Consider the following 22,714-nt stretch of genomic DNA (forward strand, 5'->3'; position numbering starts at 1 on the left):
ATGAAAGGCAATTAGTAATTATGTATTTAACAGCGCATGACCCTGCACGGAGCACACATATTATACATAAATCTTGCCAACATCATTTCTTTAACAAGTATATTTTTGCTGGTTTATTTGAACACCTTTTCATTCTATTTAGTAGTAAACAAAGAACACTCAAAGAAATGTGAAACCGTGTCCTCACGACTCCCATAGACTTTTGTTATTTGTTTAAAACACTATCAGGATATTTGGATAATATGTGCTAAAGGTGTCCCGTGTTTCCCCACCCTACTATATATTATCCGACCACACATAAAACAGTAGAGGACTATACACTTTTTTCTCGAACTATTGTTCCTCTAATTTTAAAGGTTTCTTCTCCGTTATATGTTATACACTTCTATATAACTATCATTAGCACAAAACGTCTAAATAATTATGATCAGGACAAAATATTGCATTGCTTGTGATCAGTAGAGTTTAGAGTTTGATTAACAATCATGTTAGTGAATTACAAACTCAAATAAGTTATGTAACAGCTTACTAAAGCTATATTTGATTGAACGTGGTTGGGCGACCTAAAAGATAGTAAGCACAAACACAATTGGTTTACTTATATATTCATTCTGCAAACCCCTAAATAAATTTAATTTCCATCATTAAAATAATCGAGCAGAGCATCTCTCAGTTTGAAGTAATCATCTTTACAGTTGTAGACATTTGCTGCTACTCTTAAAGCAACCTCTCCATCAATAGTTGTAAATCCAACTGTTATTCCATTGTATTTTTCTATGAAATGAACCGTCAACTCATAACTTCCGATCTTCCTGTTATTTCAACATATACAAGTTAGGTTATAACACATTACATTTTCGGCGCATTGGCACAGTTGGTTAGCGCACGTGTCTTTAACCCAGAGGTAATGGATTCAAGGCTCATCGCTGCTACCATTGTGTGTCTTTGGGAAAGACACTTGAAAGTAATTGCTCCAACCTAGTGGACACTACTGGGTTGTCTAAGTTGCCAGCCATAATAAAAAAAATCAAAAAAGATTTGAACTATATTTTAGTGTTTGTTTAGTCGCATAAACACCATAAATAACCTGAGTCACAATTTTTTTGTTTGCTGAAATAAATCATGCCAGAGTAATGTTGCATAAATGCATTCGATTACCAAACTATTTTAGGTTTACTTGGCAACTTAAAACATACCTAAATGTACGAAAATTACAATGGATAAAATGTAAAACCTGTAGTTTGTGAAAATAATTTTCTTACTTTTTTGACGATTTTGGCAAATATATCATAGCCATATTGGGCGGTTTCATTGACTGTGGTATATCAAACGGTCTTGTTCCCAATGCTTCACATAACATTGATTGAGCCCATGTCACCAACTTGTTGTTGTACCCAGTGATAGTCTCCTTAAAATTCAGGCAACATGAGATATAGGCATCTTGTATAGTAGGGTGGGGGAGATGGGACACCTTTTCCTTCTATTTTCTCGTCTTATTTGGTAGAAAACAAAGAACATTCAACGAATGATAAAACCATATCCTCACAACTCCCATATACCGGTGTTAAATGTTTAAAACACGATCAGAATATTTGGATATAATGTACTAAAGGTATCCTACCTGTACCCAGACTACTGTATAATAAATTGCGGGAACACCTTTGGCACAGAATATCTAAATATCCTGAAAGTATTTTAAACAATTAACAACGGTCTACGGGAGTCGTGAGAATACAGCTTTATAATTCTTTAAATGTGTTTTGTTTACTACCAAATGAGATAAGTAAAGCGAATCAACAGGTGTCCCATGTCCCTACCTTACTTTATACTAAATTAGTAAAAGACCAACCAATCCACCAATATTTTCATAAAACTTTGATGCAGTAGATAAAGTGAGCTGTGACGAAGTGTCTCGTGTTCCCCAGTAACAATATTGATGATGCATCGTATCTTTGCAGTAATCTGTGACCACAGGTAGGATTTTGTTTCTGTGTTTGGGAGAAATCCATAACAGAGCACATCCACGGCTTGTGTAATACCATTTGTGAAGATCGCCTGAATTACAATTGAGTAAATTGGTTGAATAGCAATATTGTTACAGTGCACATGCTTTCATGTGAAGGGATGTAACTTGCTTTATCCTCACCTGGCCGGAAAACGCCACAGTCACAGGTGTTCTAAAATGACAGTCACGGGTGTTATACGCCTCGTTCCGGCTTACGAGTTACCATGTATGTTACTTTGTAGGTGAGTATTTTTTTGTGTTTTTTTATTATGTGTATCCAAAAAGGGACAACCCATTGATGACTAATGGGGTGGAGCAATTGCCGTTATAATTAAGTGTCTTGCCCAAGGACACATAAGCCCACTATGATAGCAGCGACGAGCTTAAACTCATACCCTCATAGTTATTGTAGGCTTAATTAATCGAGTGTTTCTACAATCTTTAAAAAACAGTTTCTACAATCTTTAAAAAGCACATGTCAATACTGCAAGTTAAAAATCTACCGTTTGTGTTAGAAGTAGTCATATTATCACAAACTAACCGACATAAAAATCTGCTTTTATCTTTTTCATGTCTAGATCAAGTTGACCGGGTGCATGAGCTCCGTCAATCAAAGTAAGAACGTTTCTTTCACGACAAACCTCAACGATTTTTTCAACAGGTAATTTCAAAGCAGTAGGACTTGTAATATGGTCTGTAAAAATTAATGAAAAATTGAATCTAAATTAGACTATGACATATATATAAGCCATACCAAATAACATAGATTGCTTTTAAACGTATAATAAAACTATGTTGATTGAAAAATAAACAGTTTTTAAAATCGGACTGAAAATATACACTTGTCTTGTGATATATCAAAAAAATTAATGTAACTTGCTTTATTCTCGCGTGATGGGGGCAGTGAAAGGCAATAAAACGCGGGTGTTTTGTTTCATACACCTCGTCCGCTTGCAATTGGTGCGACGCATAACCTTTGCCTGTGATATGGAAGTTTTATGATTTATTAGCGTGGAGTGAGATGGGACACCTTTCATATTATATTTTCTTGTCTCATTTGGTAGTGAACAAAGAATATTCAAGGAATTTAAATCGGTATCTTCACGCCTTCCATAGAACGCTGTTAACTGTTTAAACCCCGATCAGGATATTATTTGCTGGAGGTGTCCCATTTTCCCCATAGCACTATATATATATTTTTTTACCAGCGTGGTAAAAAAAGTAATCCATATTAAACAACAAATTAGAGCAGTCGCCGATAAGTGTCTTCACCAAGCACATATGCGATTTGTTTGTCCTCTTTGGTGGCAAACGACATGCAAACCACATTTCCAAGTCCCCCCAAAAAGTTTTCTCTTTAGGTATCTAATCTCACCTATCACCGCAATCTTAATATTCGGATAAAGGTCCAGTTGCCTTGCGTACAAATCAACCACGTCTTGTTCATCAGAGATTGGAAAACGGATTTCAACGCATCTTGTCTTTGTACCTAGAGATAGTATACAAGTTATATACAAAGTTTAAAGCCCTCGTTATTCTTATGCACAAAAGAAAACAAATTAAACATTTAGTTTGATACTTTTATTATATTAAAGTGCTTCTGTTATTGGGGATCGAACGTTTGGACAACCCATCAGTGACCGCTGCTGGGTTTGAGCAATTGTCGTTAAGTGTCTTGCCCAAGGACACGTCCCATCTTCCTCTGGATTAGTATCAGGCGCACTAACCACTATGCCACGAGGCACGTGCATTTTGAATAAAAACAACTTTTAAACTATAGCATAATTTTAAAGTAAAGTCGAATCCCCACACACCATAAGTTGTTTCCATTTCTGAGAGCATATTCTGAACAGCTTCATATGAGTGAGTGTTCATTAGAATTTCTCCATTTTCTCTTTCTTTGAGCATTACCGATTTTAAAATACAGTTTGTGCCTGAAATGAATACAAGTTAGTATAATTCTATGAGTTACGCATAGTATAGTACAACTGACGCACAACAACATAGTATATAGTAGGATAGGGTTTTATTTCCTTGTCCTATTTAGTAGGAAACAAAGAACACTTGAAAAATTATAAAATCGTATCCTCACAACTCTCATAGACTGTTGGTAATTGTTTAAAAACACGATCAGGATATTTGGATAACATGTTCGAAAGGTGTCCCATCTTTCCCAACCCTACTATATAACAATTTACTGGCTGCATACACATCTGGTTTTACTTTTACTATTAAACCAGCAAATTTAAATCTGCAAACATTTTTTTAAATTCTAATCAATATCTTCTTATTATGACTATAAGCCAAACTTCAGTAATTAAAACCAACCTTCAGTTACGTTACTCAAAATAAACGTGTCTTCAACATCGCCGTTGATTAGATTTGCAGCAATTTTAACAGATTCCATGTAATAGTCCATTAAATTTGTGCGGAACCATGTGAAAGGGTGGGATTCTTGTTCCTCCAACAATCTGAACATTTTAAAATTATAGTATAGGATGGAAAACATAATATTTCGGCTAATTAAAATTATGTTAATTACATTACGTGCATACTCATTGGAGCTGTGCTCTTTTGTTTCTTTTTTTGTGCACATTTTAAATTGTAATATACTGGGGTATTTGAGGGTATAGGGTAGTGACTATAGTATGGGACATGCTTTCATTTTGATTTTTCGTCGCATATGATAGTAATCAAAGTATATTAGCAGACTTTAAAATAGCGTTATTATTTCTTTAAAACAGGATCAGGAAATATACTCGTCTAAAAAGTGTTTCTAATCGGCGGCAATGGCCGGCACCAATTTTGGTAAGAAATGATTTTATTATTAAACCAAATTCGCGCGTGTAAATTATTGAAATCATTCAATGGTACATAAAACCCCTTGGGCAAAGATATGTTATCAACGGATTGCTGAAAAAGGTTTACACGCAATTTTTCTAAACGCATGAGCGATTTTACCGTTTATGAAAATAATTCAAGTTATTTTGTAAAATTAATCCAAGTTGTAATGTCAAAATAAGTCAACTTGTGATGCAAGCCCAAAAATATCCCAACTTGTGATTTAAAAAAATACAAATTATAATGTTAAATGCATTTTATACATGTTGTATTTTGACCGGGTCGGGCGCATAAGTTATACTTACTGATTCCGTTTGTTAAGCACGGGTTGTGGTGGAAAACCATACGATCCATGGTTAAGCATTACATATGCATCGCTCAGTCGAAACGTATCTCTCATCTGCTGAGAACCAAATTTTGGAGTCGAATGATCATACTTCTCTTCCATTTTGTATTTTACAAAAGCTACAATTTACTCGGTTACCAGATTTTATCGGTACACTAAAGTTTATTATAAATTATTGTAAACGATACACAATATCAACTTTAGCATTTCTTTCTAACAATTTACACTGCACCAGTAAGAAACACTACGCTATAAGTATATAGGAAAACAGTTGAATATTCATTTTATGACCACGAACTCAATAAAGATGAATAACTTATTGAACCTTAAACACAACGAAACTTACAATTCGTAAAACTTTCAATTTGTCAGTAAAACATTATTATATTACCATGTTCTCAAGAACCTTTACATTGTTACTCTAATATTTTGTGCATACAACTGCAAACATGTTTTATGTCGGCTGTTATAGTGGACCCTACCCAGCATGACTTCCAACGCAGCTGCAACACAGCTGACAGCATTTTGCAAAAAAATGTCCAGTCAAGCCTAACGGTTGGATTCGTTAGAAGAAGGGCTTTACGACATAAACGACGTCTTTACTAAAATTTATGTACCACTGATATACCCCTTAAGGCCGAAACCAACGTAGCGTAACCAGCGTGACAGACTTACAGAAAAAGTGCGTACGCCTTCACCTAAGTGACAAATCAAAAACTTTTGTGACGCACGTAAATAACTCTTAGCGTTCGTACAATATTTATAACTGGGCATAATCCTATATTATATAAATCATGCCGTCCAATGTCGCCCAATTTAGAAATAGTTTATACCTATAAAGAAGTAAACTTATATGCCTAAATAAATGATTAGAAACATTGCAATCGGTACTTTTGGGTGCGCGAGTATAAACAGTAAAATAGTAGCCCCGCAATCTCTTATAAAAAATTTAAACTGCTTTCGAACCCGAGCTATCATGGTTACATTTCTAGATGCTATCCTTTCGACTAAACTTACTTACTGACATGCGTATAATTCGAAACCAACACGTATCCGTAATGTGGTCATGATTAATTGTTTAAACTCGGGTGTTTTGTTTCCGTGTCTCTCTGTGCAATGGGCATATGCGGCTGCAATGCAATGAATGTACAAAAACATAACACACATATATTGCATATTATATTCCACAGACATACAAATTAATTAGCGTCCTGGGCCATTTAATATTTGCACACACGCATAACTAGTATGCACGGTGCCTTAAATTGCCTAAAGAATCCTCAACCCCCTTTATCTATTTCAATCCGAAAACAGAAGAGAATAAACGGGACTGTTTAAAATCCTAGTTAAGTTTAATAAATAAATGAATTTATTATATTAGGCATATACGTAAATAATAGAAAAAATATCGTACGCTTTAAAAATCAGTCTAAACATTCTTTTTCTTACTCCGTTACTATACTTATAGTTGTGTTCAAAGTTGTGTTCAAACAGAACAGATACACTTGTAACAACAGAAAATGTTGGCAACCTTGTATAATTTTTATATTTTTGCCACAAAATGTCTATTCCCACTGTTACGTAAAGTGTGGTCCGGGACGCAGCTCTTATATAACGCAGCTGACTAGATTGCTGTCGGCTTTTTAATTAAAAGTTTAATTACATATAAGAGTTGGTTCCATAAAAAGATAAGAACATACAAGACTCGTTCTTACACAATAACCAAAAAGAAGAACACCAACGTTTGATGAAAGCGTAACAGGAGAAAAGGCACAGAAATAAAAAAGAATAGAACGTGCATCTCCAATGTCGATAAAGGAAAGAGCTGATACTCTCTCTCTCTCTTTCGCGAGTCGTTTCCGTTTACTATTGAAGTTAATGAAATCCAGGGCGTTTTATGTAGTTTTTCTACTTAATTTAAATTTATAGGGAAAAATAACTATTTCCAAATATATATGTATTTCTAACACACCATTTGTTTAATCCTTTTTAACTAAATTGACTAAATAATTAATTTCTAAACAAGCGTTAAACTGTAAGCGTTAAAACTAAACTGGCCCAATAAACTGAAATAGTTGGTGCAATTTTTAAAATAAACAGCTAAAACCTCCTAAAACCACTGTGCGCCTATCTTTACAACGGAGACCAAGCGAAATGGGGACAAAGTTAGCGGTCACGTGAATAGAATAAAGAATGTATAGTAGGGTGGGGGAAGATGGGACACTTTGTCAGACGAGACTTTTTTTAAATTTTCTTTTTACGGACCCCATTTAATGATAATCTAGAAGATAAGGTTGCAGAATTATTCAACAGTATTATCACGACTTTATAAAATCCCTGTCAAAGCTGATTATAGTTTTTAAATATTAAAAAAAATATGAAACAGTATACTTTGAACAGGTAAAAAATGCGAAATAGTAAGGTGCTATTTTTAATCTTCGCTGAATTATAGTAAAGCCAAAAAATTCTTTTAGTTTGCGTGTGCGAACGATCAAACTAGTTTCATAGCTTCATAAAACAACCTTGAATATTTCGTACAGTTTGATTTTGTCTCAAATTTGTAAAATTTCACTTGTTGTGCGGATCGCTAAATAACTTCTCGGGTGTTTTATTATATTTTGTTAAATTAGTGTCAATTAATAAAGGAATGATAGTACTAATTCGTGGTATTACCCAAAATCCGTCATCTATTTTGATTTTGGAAATGTTTGACAATATGGGCCATGGCCTACTCAATACACGGCCTAGGAATACACCGAAACTGCTCAGAAAATAAGAGGCCTATTGACGCGAATAATGCCCATTATAATACATTGTTACGTCACGGTTTTATGAATGGATTTTGCTGTCTGGCTGTAGTTTTTGCATCAAATAACAGTTTATTTACCATTCCCGGTTAAATTACCTTATTTTTCGGGTTATTTTATCAACATCCTACATTTTTTATAAATGTTTAAGCATGACTGAACAGATAGGTGTTACTTTTAACCACATGCGGCATACAAGTGAGTTTTACCGACAGTTTAGTTTGGCTCAGTCGCTGAGTGAAAATAGTATTCGGCTTAAAACGGAAGTTTTTTAAGAGTTGAATGTGAATGAATGTAACTTACTTTATCCTCGCGTGGCCGGAAAACGACAGTCGTTATAACACGGGTGTGCACCTCGCGCCAGCTTACGAGTTACCAAGTATGTTACTTTGTGGATGATTATCTTTTTTTTTGTTTTTTTTTCTCATTTTTATGTATGGCTGATAATTTGGACAACCCATTAGTGACCACTGGGTTGGAGCAATTGCCGTTAAGTGTCTTGCTCAAGGACACATACGCCCACAATGGTAGCAGCGACGAGCCTTGAATCCATTACCTCTGGGTTAGAGGCAGGCGTGCTAACCACTACGCCACGGCGCCGGACATCCTATATATATCTAGCAAAAGAACACCGCACTACCGCAGTAACAACAAGTAGGTTAATTGATATGTCCGTTGTGGACTTTTAAGACCGGTCCTCAAAAACAATATAGGATATTGGATAAACACAAGCATTAGCCTTTTGTCTCAAGGTGCTTATGCCTTGATCTGTCCTGCTGCTCATAACCCATTTTCTACTCGAGGTTTTTTTTGTTAAAGCAGGACAGAGGCTCTTCCTCGAGGTCCAAAAATGGGTCATACAGCACATCATAAATTGAGACTGTACAATACAAACAAACTCACGATAGCCTCCCTTCGTACTTAGGTGTTGTGTCTAACTTTAGACCTTTGTCGCTGTTTAAATTTTACTAGTGCTTAATTCCTTCTTGACAGAATTATTTACACATGTCTGTTTGTTGTTAAACAATATATTATAGCCAGAAGCAGCATAGCCAGAAGTACATCCAACTACGGAATACTGATTGACCATGCTTAAAAAGCTTGCTTAATAATTCACATGGGACTATACAAAGAAGACGGAAAATTTTTTCCGCTAGTGGCGGTAATTATTTAAATTAAAATATACGGAAAAACGAACAAAACAGCACTACAAAGTGTTAATAAGTGTAAAACAAATTAATTAAATAATAAAAATACATTTCTAAATACATAAAACACTAGTAAGAACATATTTCCCACATTAGGTCGGTTATATACGCTCTTTCGATATGTCTATTGTCGTCGAGTCTGTGGTGTAGCGGTTTGCGTGCGGTCGTAATATCTCTTTGTTACATTTTTACCGGGTTCGAGTCCCGCACAGTGGAATACTTTTTTTATATATTTTTTTCAAGTGTTTTTTTGTTTGACGAGTTTGGGGTTAGGAGTTAGGGGTTAGTGTTAGGGGTTAGGGGTTTATATCTTATGTGTATAAACCGTGAAACTAACTGCTCCCCATAAAATAGAGAAACGAATTTGTCATCGCCTCCTAGCGGAAAAAAATTTCCGTCTTTTCTGTATAGCTCCATGTTAATAATTCTGGTGGCTTAGAATTTAATCTAAATAAAATTATGAAGGTGTGCTGCATTATAAAACTTGCCAATAAATGCCTGTCTACTAAATTAAATATAACCAAAACGTAGGTTTTCCGTGTTGGTAAGCTGAATCTGATTGCTCGTCTCTCTTTATGCTTAATAAACTGATATTTATATACTAATAAACCTTTTGCCCTGCTTTATATATCTGGTATGATTTTAACCAAACAAGAAAGTATCCCTGCGACACAATCTGTGATAAACTGTAAGTTAAAACAACCTAGAACTGGTATTAAACCTACCAGCAACTGCAAACTGCATTCAAAATGAAGGAAATCCATTCATAAAACCGTGACGTAACAATGTATTATAATGGGCATTATTCGCGTCAATAGGCCTCTTATTTTCTGAGCAGTTTCGGTGTATTCCTAGGCCGTGTATTGAATAGGCTATGTATGGGCTTAAGTGTCTTATCTTCCCCCATTGTACTATATCACAGTTTTTGGCAGTTGCGCGTTTTACTCTTTTTTATTTCTGTAGAGAAAAAGGCCCACTCCACGCGCCAAGACGACCAATAATGACTAAAAGTAAAATACGAACGAGACGTATCACCTCGGCATAAAAGCTAAACATAACAACGAAAGTAAACTAGAAACAATACAGAAAAAAGTCACACCAATCTACACCAGAAACCACGCAAACGCATAACGACGTCACAGTCGAGCTACAAAACGTTTCGCGAAAGCCACCTTAACATAAATGATCTTTGGGTGCCTGCGACTGAATTTTGAATTTATTTACCATATATTGTCTTTTTATTGGATTGATATATTACGTGATATTTAAATTAACTATGATATATAGGTTATTAAATTAAAAACAAAACTTTCATGGTTTTGCAGTAAAAGCACATAACTACAAAAGTAGGGTAAAACGGGACACAAATTAAAAAAATATTTATTATTTATAATACAGTGTTGTGGAGGAAGGCGGAACACCTTTTTTTCTAATTTCTTGTCCAATTTTGTAGAAAACAAAGAACTTTCAAAGAATTATAAAACTGTATCATCACGATTTCCATAGACCATCGTTAACTGTTTAAAACACGATCACGATGTTTAGATAAGATGTGCTAAAGGTGTCCCATCTTTCCCGTTTCGCTCACAAACAACTTTATGAGTTAAAATTAAACGGGATACGACATATTTTAGCATATTTGATTGAACTACGTTTTTAAACTTACTTTTTAACACTAACGCCACACCTTTTTTTAAAAGAACATTACACAACGGATATTAAGAAGACATAAGAAACATTTTAATATAAACTTATTGGCGTTTGTGTTGAAATTAAGTAAGCTGGTATTTCGTTACAGAAAGAGGTATTTATATTATTCGCTAAGCCCCCAATACCGTTCGTCGCCATCGAAGCCTAAGTTAAGTTCCTTACTTGACGTACGTTTAATGGTTCCATGCGAAAATATTAGACTGGTAAACATTGTCTATTGTTGAGTGGAACACGAATTTTGCGGTCTTTAATCGGCGTTTACATTTTACTTTTTAATGAAGTTGAATTACAACCGTGCTTTTTCATTACAGCCATGATCTCCTGTTGTTCAAAATTACGGGACAAACAGCAGGGGCGCTAAATCGCAATTAAACTCGTTGTTTCATTCATTCACCAACGGTTTTGTTAATTCTGTGACACGCTGGCGTTTGCTTAGTGGGTGTTGGATTCATTCTATAAAACGACTATTTATAATGCTAATACACTTCGTACACTAAAGTGTTATTGCATGAATATCGAATTGAAGATGCGCAGAAAACCTTCAGTTTGTTCTGGCGTATTTCGTAACGAAGTGTTTTTAATAAATTCGTATGAAGAATATTATAATATGTTCGGATTTTCATTAGGTTTTAAGCATTATTTAAATATCCGTGGTAGCAAGTTATAAATTGTATTTATTTCAAAATGGATGAATTATATGATGTTGTGATTCTTGGCACTGGTCTCACTGAATGTATTTTGAGTGGCTTGCTTTCCAAAAGTGGGAAGAAGGTTCTTCACATGGACCGTAATCAATATTATGGTGCGGAATCCACCTCTTTAACACCTTTACCGGAAGTGTACAAATATTTTGGCCTACCTGCCCCGAATTCGTGTGAAAATCCACGCGATTGGAATGTGGATGTCATCCCGAAGTTCCTGATGGCAGATGGAAAGTTAGTGAAGCTTCTCATCCACACAGATGTGACGCGATATCTGGAGTTTAAATCTGTTGAAGGAAGCTATGTGGAGAAAAGTGGAAAAGTGTATAAGATTCCTTCCAATGAAAGAGAAGCCCTTAGTACCAGTTTAATGGGTATGTTTGAAAAGCGCAGATTTCGTAACTTCCTCGTTTGGTTAAGTGAATACAACGAGGCCGATCCTAAAACACATAAGGATGTGCCACCAAAAACGCCAATGTCTGATGTTTTCAAGAAGTTTGGATTGGATAAAAATACAATTGATTTTGTTGGCCATGCAATGGCGCTTCATCGTACAGAAGAGTTTATGACAGCTCCCTGCATGGATACTATACAGAGAATCCAGCTTTACATTGAATCCATCAAGAGATATGGAAATTCACCCTATCTATACCCACTGTATGGCTTGGGAGAGATCCCGCAAGGCTTTGCCCGTCTAAGTGCAATCTATGGGGGTACTTACATGCTGAACAAGCCAATTGAAAAGGTGGAACAAATAGATGGTCAAATTGGTGTAACATCAGAGGGTGAAACAGTCATGGCAAAAATAGTGGTCGGTGATCCATCCTACTTCCCAACAAAGGTGCAGAAAGTGAGTCAAGTAATTCGGGCTGTGTGCTTTTTGAAACATCCAATAACCAACACGTCTGATGCAAAGTCATGTCAGATCATCATTCCTCAAAACCAGGTTGGTCGAAAGCATGACATTTATGTTAGTTGCGTTTCATCCGCTCATAATGTCTGTGCCAAGAACTGGCATCTGGCCATTGTTTCAACAACAGTGGAAACTGACAACCCTGAACAGGAGCTTGAACCCGGCCTGAAGCTTTTAAAGCCAATTGCGCAAATGTTTACAAAAGTTAGCGATATTTACCAACCCACTGATGACGGCAGTGAGAGCAAGATGTTCATCTCCAAAAGCTACGATGCCACAAGTCACTTTGAAACAACATGTGACGATATCCTTGATATTTACAAGCGGATAACTGGAGAAGATTTCGACTTTTCCAAGGTCGAGAAAAAAGAACCAGAGCAAGAATAAATCTCCATAATAAAGTCTGTTAAAACTCCACTGACTAGTTGGGCAGAAGATGAACCTTATTTTCTGGATTACATAATTGTCTATTGATTATGTGCTGTGTATTGTGTTATATAATGATCTCAAGAACAAATTCTTCATTGGCATCTGTTTTAAAATTTCAGTCCAAATCCATCATATTTATCATTGTATTAAGTGTTCAGTTTACCAATTGGAAAGCAAAAAGTGACTTATTTAATATCACATGTATGCATGTATCATTAGTGTGTATTATCACAAGTACCTATTATCTCATAATCATTACAATAATGTAGCAAATTGTTATAATGACGAGTTTGGTCAAAACCCTAAGTAATCACCTTGTGTCTGATTCAATAAATTTTAATTTTCAAATTATCAATGAAGAAAAAACTGTTCCAGTATGTTTTATTAAGTAGACGTTAATAAAAGATTTGTACATTTCGTTCTAAACTATTTTAGTTGGTGTGGTTGAAATAAGCTAAATGTTATTGGGATAATGCATCTATATAGTCTAATATATTACATATCGTTCTGCGCTTTCTGTTATATCATAGCAGACTGTCGGTGTGTTTGTGTTATTGTGTACCTACATTGTCAAGTCATGTTCTTAATATTCACTGATTTTCTGTGTGCCTCCTGCTAATCAATATATCTCATGAATTACCACTATGTTGGAAAAGTTTAAATCCAATTAAGCTGCCATATATGCCAAGCTATATCGTTTTATTCCATACAAATTTACTATTGAAGCAATGGTTTGACTTTTGAGTGTTGTTAAGTAATAGGAAATTCAAAACATGTCCTATTATAAATATACCGTGTATATTTGAGCATATGCATTTTGTAGATACAATAATCCTCTCATTTGCAAACTAATTGTTGTGATGTTACTTGAATTCGTGCTTAGGTTAGCTTAGTAATGGAGGACCCAATCCCTGTAACTGTAGAAAAAATTTTGCTTCAACCAAAAGAAGATGAAATAAATGAACAAGATTCAACTTCCGCTAAGTCCGACAATGAGGAAACGGCTCCACTCAGTGTTCCGAAACGGCCAACAACACCAGAGAATGTGACCAATATTTCTTCTTCGTCATGCAGCTCTCCTACAACACCTAGGGACATTGCATCATTGGCAGGTGGTATTTCGAGTAGTTTTTGTAAGATTTTTTTATTATAATTAGACCTATATGGTTATGATCTGGTGCCACGAAAACGTAACAAACAAAAATCAAGTCTAACCAAAAATCAAGTCCAAATTCAAATAGAATTTTGAGGTTTCTATTTGAATAAGAGACTGACGATGCCATTTAGGCGAAATATATTTCTCTATTAATTACTAGTGGTTGGACTTGATTTTTGTTTGTTTCGTTGCACCAGATCATTACTGTATTTCACTATACAAGAATCGTTCAACTATGACTGTGAAAAAAAAAAAATTAGTACGAAAAAAAAAAGAAAAAATTTTTTAGTGTTACCTGTGCCCTAAGGTAGGAGCAAATGAATGACGAAGCAAGCAGGGTGACAGAATAATTGTTTTTCAAAGGTAGTTATTAATAACATTGGGTTGTTAATTAATTCCCTCCAAGAAAAATTGTAAAAACAATGATCCGAAAACTTGTTTCCATTCAGGGTACTCTAGCTCTGCCCCAAGTACCCCACGAGAGGGGTCTTCTTCGGGAAGCCCCTCACCCATCCCAGATGAAGTGGTGGGTGAGGAAAAGGGGAAACCCCGTATAAAGCTGGGTAAAAAGTTTTTGATATTTGTTTTTAGGAATATATATATAATATGGAACAGAAGTTTGTTATGTGTGTTAATATAGTTTTTTTTCTGTGTTCTTTGGTTAATATTGCTTTTAGATTAAAATAACGTTATTATTATCTGTCAATCAAAAACAAATCAATTATTAACAACCTTATTAAAATGCAATAAAATTTTTAAATAAAAAAAAAATTGGCTACAAATCTAGATAATAATCCGATGTTAATATATATTAGGTTCTGTTCATAACGAAACATCGTAAACTTGTAACAAAAGTTAAAATATCGTCATATTGATTCATAAATAGTTGAGTTTACTTCCTATACTTAATGCGCTGTTTGAGTACAAAGCCATATATGTTGTGGCAGTTCAAAGCAATATAGGTTGTACATTTGGTATTAAAACTTGGATGAATGATTAACTAATTGTTGTTTTGTCTCTTTAAAGCGAATTTAAAGAGAAACCAATACAAAAAATAAAACTAAATAATTTTTTTCTCTAATAAATTTAAAGTTCAAAAATTATTTTAACAGTTAGCCTGTAGAAGTTTGGGTATTTTACAATTGAAACCAAATCTGATTACTTACTGGTAAAAATATGATCGAAACAGTCACACGTTTTATTTTATTAACTTCTTTTTAACATGTAGATACAGGTATATATATATATATGTAATTAATAATTATTTTTAGTGTTTTACTATAGAATGAAGTTAAATTTAAGTCAACTTCAATTATAAATTTGAAACACAGATTTCATATCAAGTATAATTATGTATGTTGTACATAACTAAAATTATGGCACGTGCTCATATCCATGCTCATAGTCAAACTTGATGCTGATACCAGTATATTCACAATTTAATGATAAAAAACCTAAAGTATCACATTTTAAATCTGGATAAATAGTATATAGTCAAATTTTTGACTTAATAAAACAGGCCTATTGCTGATTTTAATCAAGTTACTCTACAACTCTAGCCAAATTAATAATTCAACTTTTAAATTAGAACACATACATGATCTTGGCACAATGTACTATTGTGGTCTTGGCCAACAGCTGTCTGTGTTGGTGTGAATTCATCCCTGCTTAGAATAATTTCAGCAGCCATAAGCAGCAATGTAGGCTGCCATAAAACATTCAGTTTAAATTTTTTTCACGTTTGGCCAGAGCAAACAATGATATTACTGTTTATCATCACAATAGGTTTTGACAAAGGTATGCCAGTCGGTTGGTGAACTATGACTTCAAATATTTCACTCAGTTCAGCAGGCATTATAGTGGTAGCAGTATTTAAATTTGTAACTGCAGGAAGTAGGCAATATATATATATATATAATTAATAGTTAATTAGGTAATGCTAAATTACAATCAGTGTTATTGGAATAATAAATACAGTTCAAGAGTTCCGTATAGCCTTTCTGTGTAATCAGTATTTGGAATTCAACTACCAAAGCTTTATTATACACGTTATGTAACTAATTTATTTAATCAGTGCTATAGTCAGTGTCACAGTAATTAAGTAGTAGTAAGTTCGAAACCATTTTTTTTGTAAAATTAGCAATGCGTTATAACCCCTAAAAATAATGTTAAACTATGCAATATGTTTATGCTCTTTCACATTGAAAGCATGGTATTAGTGTTTGGGTAATGTCACATGCGCTGAATCTGCCATCTATGGTTCTCAAATAAGTGCCTTATGTTCTTAACCATATAGAATAAAACAATGCTGATTAACCAGATGTGTTGAACTCCCCAGGGTGTGCCATGATTTTAAAGTGTGTATCAACTACCACTTTAATGGCTTGTTTGTACCAGTTCAACAGTAGTGCCAGCATTTAAACAGTGTGTCTATATAAATATATACTTTGTTTCTTTTACATTTTGCTCATTCTTATTTAAATTCATTCATTATTGTGGTTATCATTACTACAAATTCAGTCAATATAAATTAGGTTGCATAAGTTTATAAATATAAATTAAAGTTGTGTACCATTACAAAAAGGTTAATAATCATATTCATAAATCATTTCCTTGTAAGAAACCTGTGGACTGATTAATACGTAAACGTTATTATAATATACCGACTATTTTGGTTTAAACTGTGCATTTAGTTATTTTATATGTGTTTCTTTTATTAACATAGCTTCCAAACCAAACTACAGCCAATATATTTCTGTAGCTATTGTGAATTTTTTTCCTATTTTTTACTTGATTAAACAACTTTACATTAAAAACCAAGATTTTGGGTTACACTGTGCTTTTACTGCTTCAGTTTATTTTATACATATATATATGTCTTATTTTAACATGGCTTTAAAAACCAAACTACAACTAATAAATTTCTGTAGCCAATAAGACTTCTCATTTCTTCTTTGATTTTAAATTTAACTTAATATTTTTACGTGTTATTTGTAATGCAGGTAAAGACTTAAGTATGATGATGCAGGCACTTAATGGTTTGCAAAGTCCTGAGGAAAAAATAGCTGCTCTGTGCAAGTCTTATGCGGATCTTCTTGATCGACAGAAACTCGTTCAAAAGCAATTACGAGTCAGTCAACGAAAGCAGGTATTTATACTTTATAATGAATTTGTCCGGCACTGTAACACATTGGTTTGTTTAAATTGTCAGCCATACATAAAAAAGACCCCAAAATAATCACCCACAAAATAACATACTTGGTAACTCGCAAGCTGGCACAAGATATGGAAACAGAACACCCGGGTTTAATGATTGTCATTTTCTGTCTACGCAAGGATAAAATAACAATTATTTGTTACAAATATGAATGAATAAAATGACGGAAATAGGTAATGTTCTATTTCAGACACTTTTTGTGCTTAAACTATGTATTATGCTATCTGTCAATAACATACATATATATATTTCTTTTTTTACATATTTATTATTTCATTTTTTGAATTCTGTAAAAACTGAAAAATGTTTGAAAAAATGTCCTGTATCTAAAAAAGTTTGTTTTTTTTTAAATGTTTTTTTTTGACAGTCTGTCTTTATTCACTATGGTTCATATTTTTGTTTTTTACCCAGTTTTAAATATTACTTAAATCAGCATTTTTAATTATAAAGGCACAAACACTGAAGGAAAAAGATTCTTTACAAGCTGAGCATAATAAGGCAGTTCTCGCAAAAGGAAAACTTGAAACATTGGCCAGGGAATTGCAGAAAAGGAACAAACTTATCAAGGTATATTGACTTAATTATTTTCCACAAGCCTGTATAAAAACTAAAAGTTAGTTTTGTAAAATGTTAATGTATATTGTCAATTGCTGATTTTAATCTTAATTTAGCACTTTTCCTTTGAAGTGCCATAATTAAAACCAGCAAAATTTCTAATATCGCTGTGCTAACTAAAATAAAATAGTTTTTGTAAGTTGCTGTTTTCAATCTTAATTTAGCGTTATTTTCTTTGAAATACCATACCAATTAAAATCTGCAAAATTTCTAATACGGTTGTGCTAACTAAAACGAAATAGTTTGTGTGAGCTTCATTACCTAACAGTGTTTAACAACCAATTGGTGGAAAAGCCCTGTTATTTTTATATTACATTATATTTACATAGTTGGGAGGGGGAAGACAGGACACCTTTAGCAAAGGATATTCAAATATCCAGATCGTATTTTAATCAATTAACAATGTTCTATGGGAGTCATGAGAATATGGTTTTATAAATCTTTTTATGTTCTTTGTTTACTACCAAATGGGACAAGAAAAATAGAATGAAAAAATGTCCCAACTTCCCCCACCCAACTATATTTATTTAATTCTTTTTTTTATAGGAAGAGCAAAATCGTAAATCGCTTGAAGAAGTTGCACTCAGAAAAGAAATGACTGATGATTTTCAGGTTGGTGTAGTAATATGCTATTAATGAATAATTGAATATATTTACTGTTATAATCAATATTATTGCATTTTAACTAGTTATAGTGACTATTCAAAACTGAGTTGTTTAAAAGGACCACTCAAAAGTTTAAAAAGAACGTTTTTAATAAATCTCTCACAGGTAGCTATAAACCGCGTTGAAGTCCAAATGAAAACTACAGTTGAAGTGAGCAACAAAATGAGGTCGGAAAATGATCAGATTAGTTCCAAATTCAATGATTTGGTTGAAAAGTTGAATCAAAAGGAAGTGGTAAGATGACAAACCAATATTTTGTGTTATTTTCATAATTTTATTACAAACAATTTTCAAAACTTTTTTTCAAATAGTAAATTTTTTTTTCCTGTAAAAAGAGTATTGGGGTATGTAACGGATTTCTGATTCTAGAAATATGTAGCAGTACTTAGAACCCAGATATTTCTGTCTCAGATTGTAATCCTTGCATCAATAATTGATTATCATCCATACCAAGCTTGCTCACACCATGGGTAGAATCACTAATTATTCGCGACCTACTTTCTTTATTTATTGGAAATATTGTGCTCGATTTCCCTAATTATAATATCAATACTCCAATTGTCCATCACCATTCCAGTAAGAATTATTTCAGAAAAAAATGTCTTAACAATTTTTTTTTTATTGACACACCCTATTGCCCTGTAAAACAAGGTTTTTACACCCATTTGGCATTTATATAATCCTGGTTGAGCGTGAAAAATTCCACTCATATTCACAATAAACATTATTATATTCTATATATATATTTAGATAGATAGTAGTTTCATGCATTTGTTGTTCAAGATTAAATTTGGTTTTGTTCTTTACATACACTTTTCAGCTAAGTTTTGGTTTTAACAGTATTTGCAGTTTCTGTTGCAATTAAAAAATGCAAAACTGTTACAGAATTTAAAAATTCTGATCAAATTTAAAATAAAACGAAAATATCTTTATAAATGCAAAATTTAAATAAAATTAAACGAAAATATCTTTTTTACTTAGACAGAACAATTTAATATAGTTATAAAACATAGCTGAACTAAAACCTCTTAAAGCATCTGAATAACTTTCAAAGCACCACCACATTTAAACACTTATTGATTTTTGTTAAGTTCATATCATACACATGTACAATGTTTTATACCATACATATACAGGATATAATAGATCGGTAATTCTTAGACTTTTTTGTATGCTTTTCCCTTTTAACAAAGATGCTTATCAGATTTACTCCCAATATATAACATGGCGCTCATTTATTAAAAAGCGAAAACAACTAATTACATCAGTTATATTTAGTGCGATGGATGCGCTTGCTTTTTGGCAACAAGTTGTTTAATGTCTGGTAAATTACTACAATTGGCACAATTTTTCTAGCCCGTCGCCGTCAACTGATGTGGATTTTGATTGATAGCTCATTTACCCTTTAAATTCGAGGAGGGTAAATTTACCCCAGTTGAAGAAACGCTATACTAGATGTAGTTTTGTTTTATTTGCTTATTAAGGTAAATCTTAAAAGTATATTCCAACCCCAAACTAGACTGAATAATCAAGAAAGCACTTTGTATATGTGAGATATTTATATTACTCAACTAAGCCATACATTTTCTGCAAAATCAACATTTTTCTCATCTCAGGTGATTCAGAATCTTGTGAAAGAATCTGCGCTCCAGGAGCAACTTAGCTCCATGCAGTTAAAAAAGATCACCATGGAGCACAAGATGCAAAAGGAGGCAGATCGCGATGAGAAAGTCGTCCTTCTGGAACGAATAAAAGAGATGAATGAACTTTATGAAGCGATGATCAAACAGGAAAAGGATTTGAAATTTCAGGTGAGGAATTGTTTAATTATTTTAAATTGCTGCAATATCAGTGATTTGGCAACATTTCAGTGTTTCTGTTTTTAATTTCATATTCAAAAATGAAAAAAATGTCTCTTTTTATGTAAAATTGACTTCTGTCATAACTATAAATCATTTTTGTTTTAAAAAGTTGACAAATAACTCTACATTTTGCTCTACAACTTGGCAATTTTTAAAATTTTGCTTGTGTGATCTGATAGAATCAAGCTTTAATAAATGTGCAGATACTACTGATAAAACAAAATAAAACACAACAATTTTACAAGTTGTGTTAAATTTTTTAAGAAATGTAAAAATAATTTTTAATATTTATTTTTTACAGCTCCAGTATTATTCTGAAAAATTTGAGGACTTTAAGTCTGGTTTGAAGAAAAGCAATGATATTTTCACTTCCTATCAAACTGAGCTGAAAAATCTTGGAAAACAGTTAAAAAAGGCAGAGAAAGAAAAACAGACAATACAGAAAAAATGGGAGGATTCGACAAAAGCACTTGCTGATACTGTGGAATATGTGAGTGTTTCAAAATCTGTAAACTAAATATTCTATTACAGCTTAACTGTTATGAAAAAAATTCTCTGCAAAACAGTTTACAGATTTAATTTTACTTCTATTGTAGTTTATAATACTGTAGATTATCCTTCAACGGCTCAAAAACGTAGTATAATTCCGACGTTTCACCGCGATCTGGCCAGACTTCATCAAGGAATGTAATGCAACATTAGACGCAAGCCAAAATGAATACTTTTTCATTCCCTAAGAGAGTCTTGGTGAATGGAGGACGAAATGTCATCGGAAAAGTACATTACGTTTTTTATACCAGATGAGCCGTTAGTTTTACAAATATACATTTCTTGTTTTAGGGTAAAAAACGTGTCAGTATGGGTCTGTATTACAGTTCTAAATCTTAGGTTCATTATTTTACAAGCTATTCAATTTAACGGATTGACTGATTAAAGCAAATTAATATAAAATTATCATTTATTCGTTTTGCTTATGCAGACCCAGCAGCTTGAAACGAAACAAGCACGTCTTGAAAAGTTAAGTCGAGCCTTGCAGACCGAACGTAATGAGTTGGTACAGAGGTTGCGAAAGTATGAAGGGAAAACATATGAAGGAAAAAACAAGAAAACTGCGGATGCTCCTCTGTCTTCCAGAGCAAAACGAAAGCAAGAGGTTGAGAGCAAAAAGCTCGCTCAATCCAAACAGAAAACAGGTAATGTTGGGAAAAATATGATAATGATTTAAGTTGAATTGATTGTGTTAACTATACAGCTATGTGTAAAAGGTAACTGCTTTCTCTATATTTTTGTAATTTATTACAGCAGTTTTATGGGAAATCAATATTTTGTAACAGTTTTTGAGGAATTTTTAGTAACATATAATATTTCCAGATACCAGAACAGACAAGGAAACAGATGTTGCAGTTAACCAAGTTGATGATAAAACTGAAGAAGCTGTTTCAAAAACAGAAGCTGTAGATGTAAAAACTAAGGATTCACCTGTTTTGGATACCAATGTAAAAGAAGAAACAAATCTTCAAGTCAGCAATGAAGAAACTAATTCTGAATCTGAGACAGTAATCCCATGTTTAGATAAGCAGGCAGAGGAACCTGTTCTTTCTCAGCAAGAAGACTTCACTAAAGATGAAAAGAAAGAAGAGACAACAAAAAATGATACAGACGTGTCGGAAGCAGAGAGCAAAATTTCCATTTCTCCAAAAATTGAAGAAAATGATTCCGTTAATGAGATTATTTCGTCGGAGCAAACAATCGATACAAAAATACCTTCAGATGAAAACATCAATAAAGAGGAAGTCGATGCTACAGAAGATGTGTCGAAAGTTGAAAATTGTCAAAAAGATGACGAAACTCAGGATTAAACAACTATACAGAATTTAAAAGTTCTTTTGCAGCTGCTTACTTTTAAAATCAGTTTCACTTGTCTCAATTTTTGAGCGAATACCAATTATCGGAGTTTTGTGTATTTCTGTTGAACTTCATTTCCAAGTGGCCTTTCGTCATGCATGCAATTTATGTCATCCAAGGTGATCAGGGCTTTTACAACCTGAAATATCCTCATTGCAACCACAATCATTACATACACCACTTGCTGTGTAGTTTGTTTTTGTGTGCCAAGTTTGCAAGTAGTTTCGTAAAATAAAAACTTTAAGTTCAGTTTGAGGAATTGTGGAGTAGGGTTAGAAGATTAGTGAATATATAGTTCTAAGCTCTTTATTTGCATGTAAATATTTATCCTCA

The 22,714-nt window shown here is 33.4% G+C and overlaps 3 protein-coding genes across 4 annotated transcripts; 2 read left to right on the top strand and 1 right to left on the bottom strand.

Moving 5' to 3' along the window:
* Positions 1 to 85: 85 nt before the first annotated feature.
* On the bottom strand, positions 86 to 5,435 carry LOC149726908 (uncharacterized). The gene is made up of 8 exons (XM_089890926.1): positions 5,152 to 5,435; positions 4,334 to 4,476; positions 3,820 to 3,939; positions 3,381 to 3,494; positions 2,547 to 2,699; positions 1,850 to 2,055; positions 1,263 to 1,408; positions 86 to 812 (listed from the first exon to the last, which is right to left on the bottom strand). The coding sequence occupies exons 1-8, from the start codon at positions 5,292 to 5,294 to the stop codon at positions 632 to 634; spliced, it is 1,206 nt and encodes a 401-aa protein (XP_089747052.1). The 5' UTR covers positions 5,295 to 5,435; the 3' UTR covers positions 86 to 631.
* A 6,078-nt stretch (positions 5,436 to 11,513) lies between these two features.
* LOC149726909 (rab GDP dissociation inhibitor alpha-like) lies at positions 11,514 to 13,387 on the top strand. The gene has a single exon (XM_089890890.1). It carries the CDS (start codon positions 11,602 to 11,604, stop codon positions 12,916 to 12,918), a length of 1,317 nt encoding a protein of 438 aa, XP_089747016.1. The 5' UTR covers positions 11,514 to 11,601; the 3' UTR covers positions 12,919 to 13,387.
* Positions 13,388 to 13,714: 327 nt separating this feature from the next.
* On the top strand, positions 13,715 to 22,630 carry LOC149726910 (beta-taxilin-like). Of its 2 annotated transcripts, XM_089890888.1 has the most exons (10): positions 13,715 to 14,072; positions 14,566 to 14,679; positions 17,119 to 17,264; positions 17,784 to 17,900; positions 18,495 to 18,560; positions 18,720 to 18,848; positions 20,231 to 20,425; positions 20,778 to 20,966; positions 21,456 to 21,669; positions 21,848 to 22,630. In XM_089890888.1, the coding sequence occupies exons 1-10, from the start codon at positions 13,856 to 13,858 to the stop codon at positions 22,333 to 22,335; spliced, it is 1,875 nt and encodes a 624-aa protein (XP_089747014.1). In that variant the 5' UTR covers positions 13,715 to 13,855; the 3' UTR covers positions 22,336 to 22,630. The 2 variants fall into 2 exon arrangements, with proteins under 2 accessions (XP_089747014.1, XP_089747015.1); XM_089890889.1 differs by lacking the exon at positions 14,566 to 14,679.
* Positions 22,631 to 22,714: the final 84 nt, after the last annotated feature.

Source organism: Ciona robusta, chromosome 12 (genome assembly GCF_009617815.1).
Source record: "Ciona robusta chromosome 12, ASM961781v2".
Taxonomy (NCBI): Eukaryota; Metazoa; Chordata; class Ascidiacea; order Phlebobranchia; family Cionidae; genus Ciona; species Ciona robusta.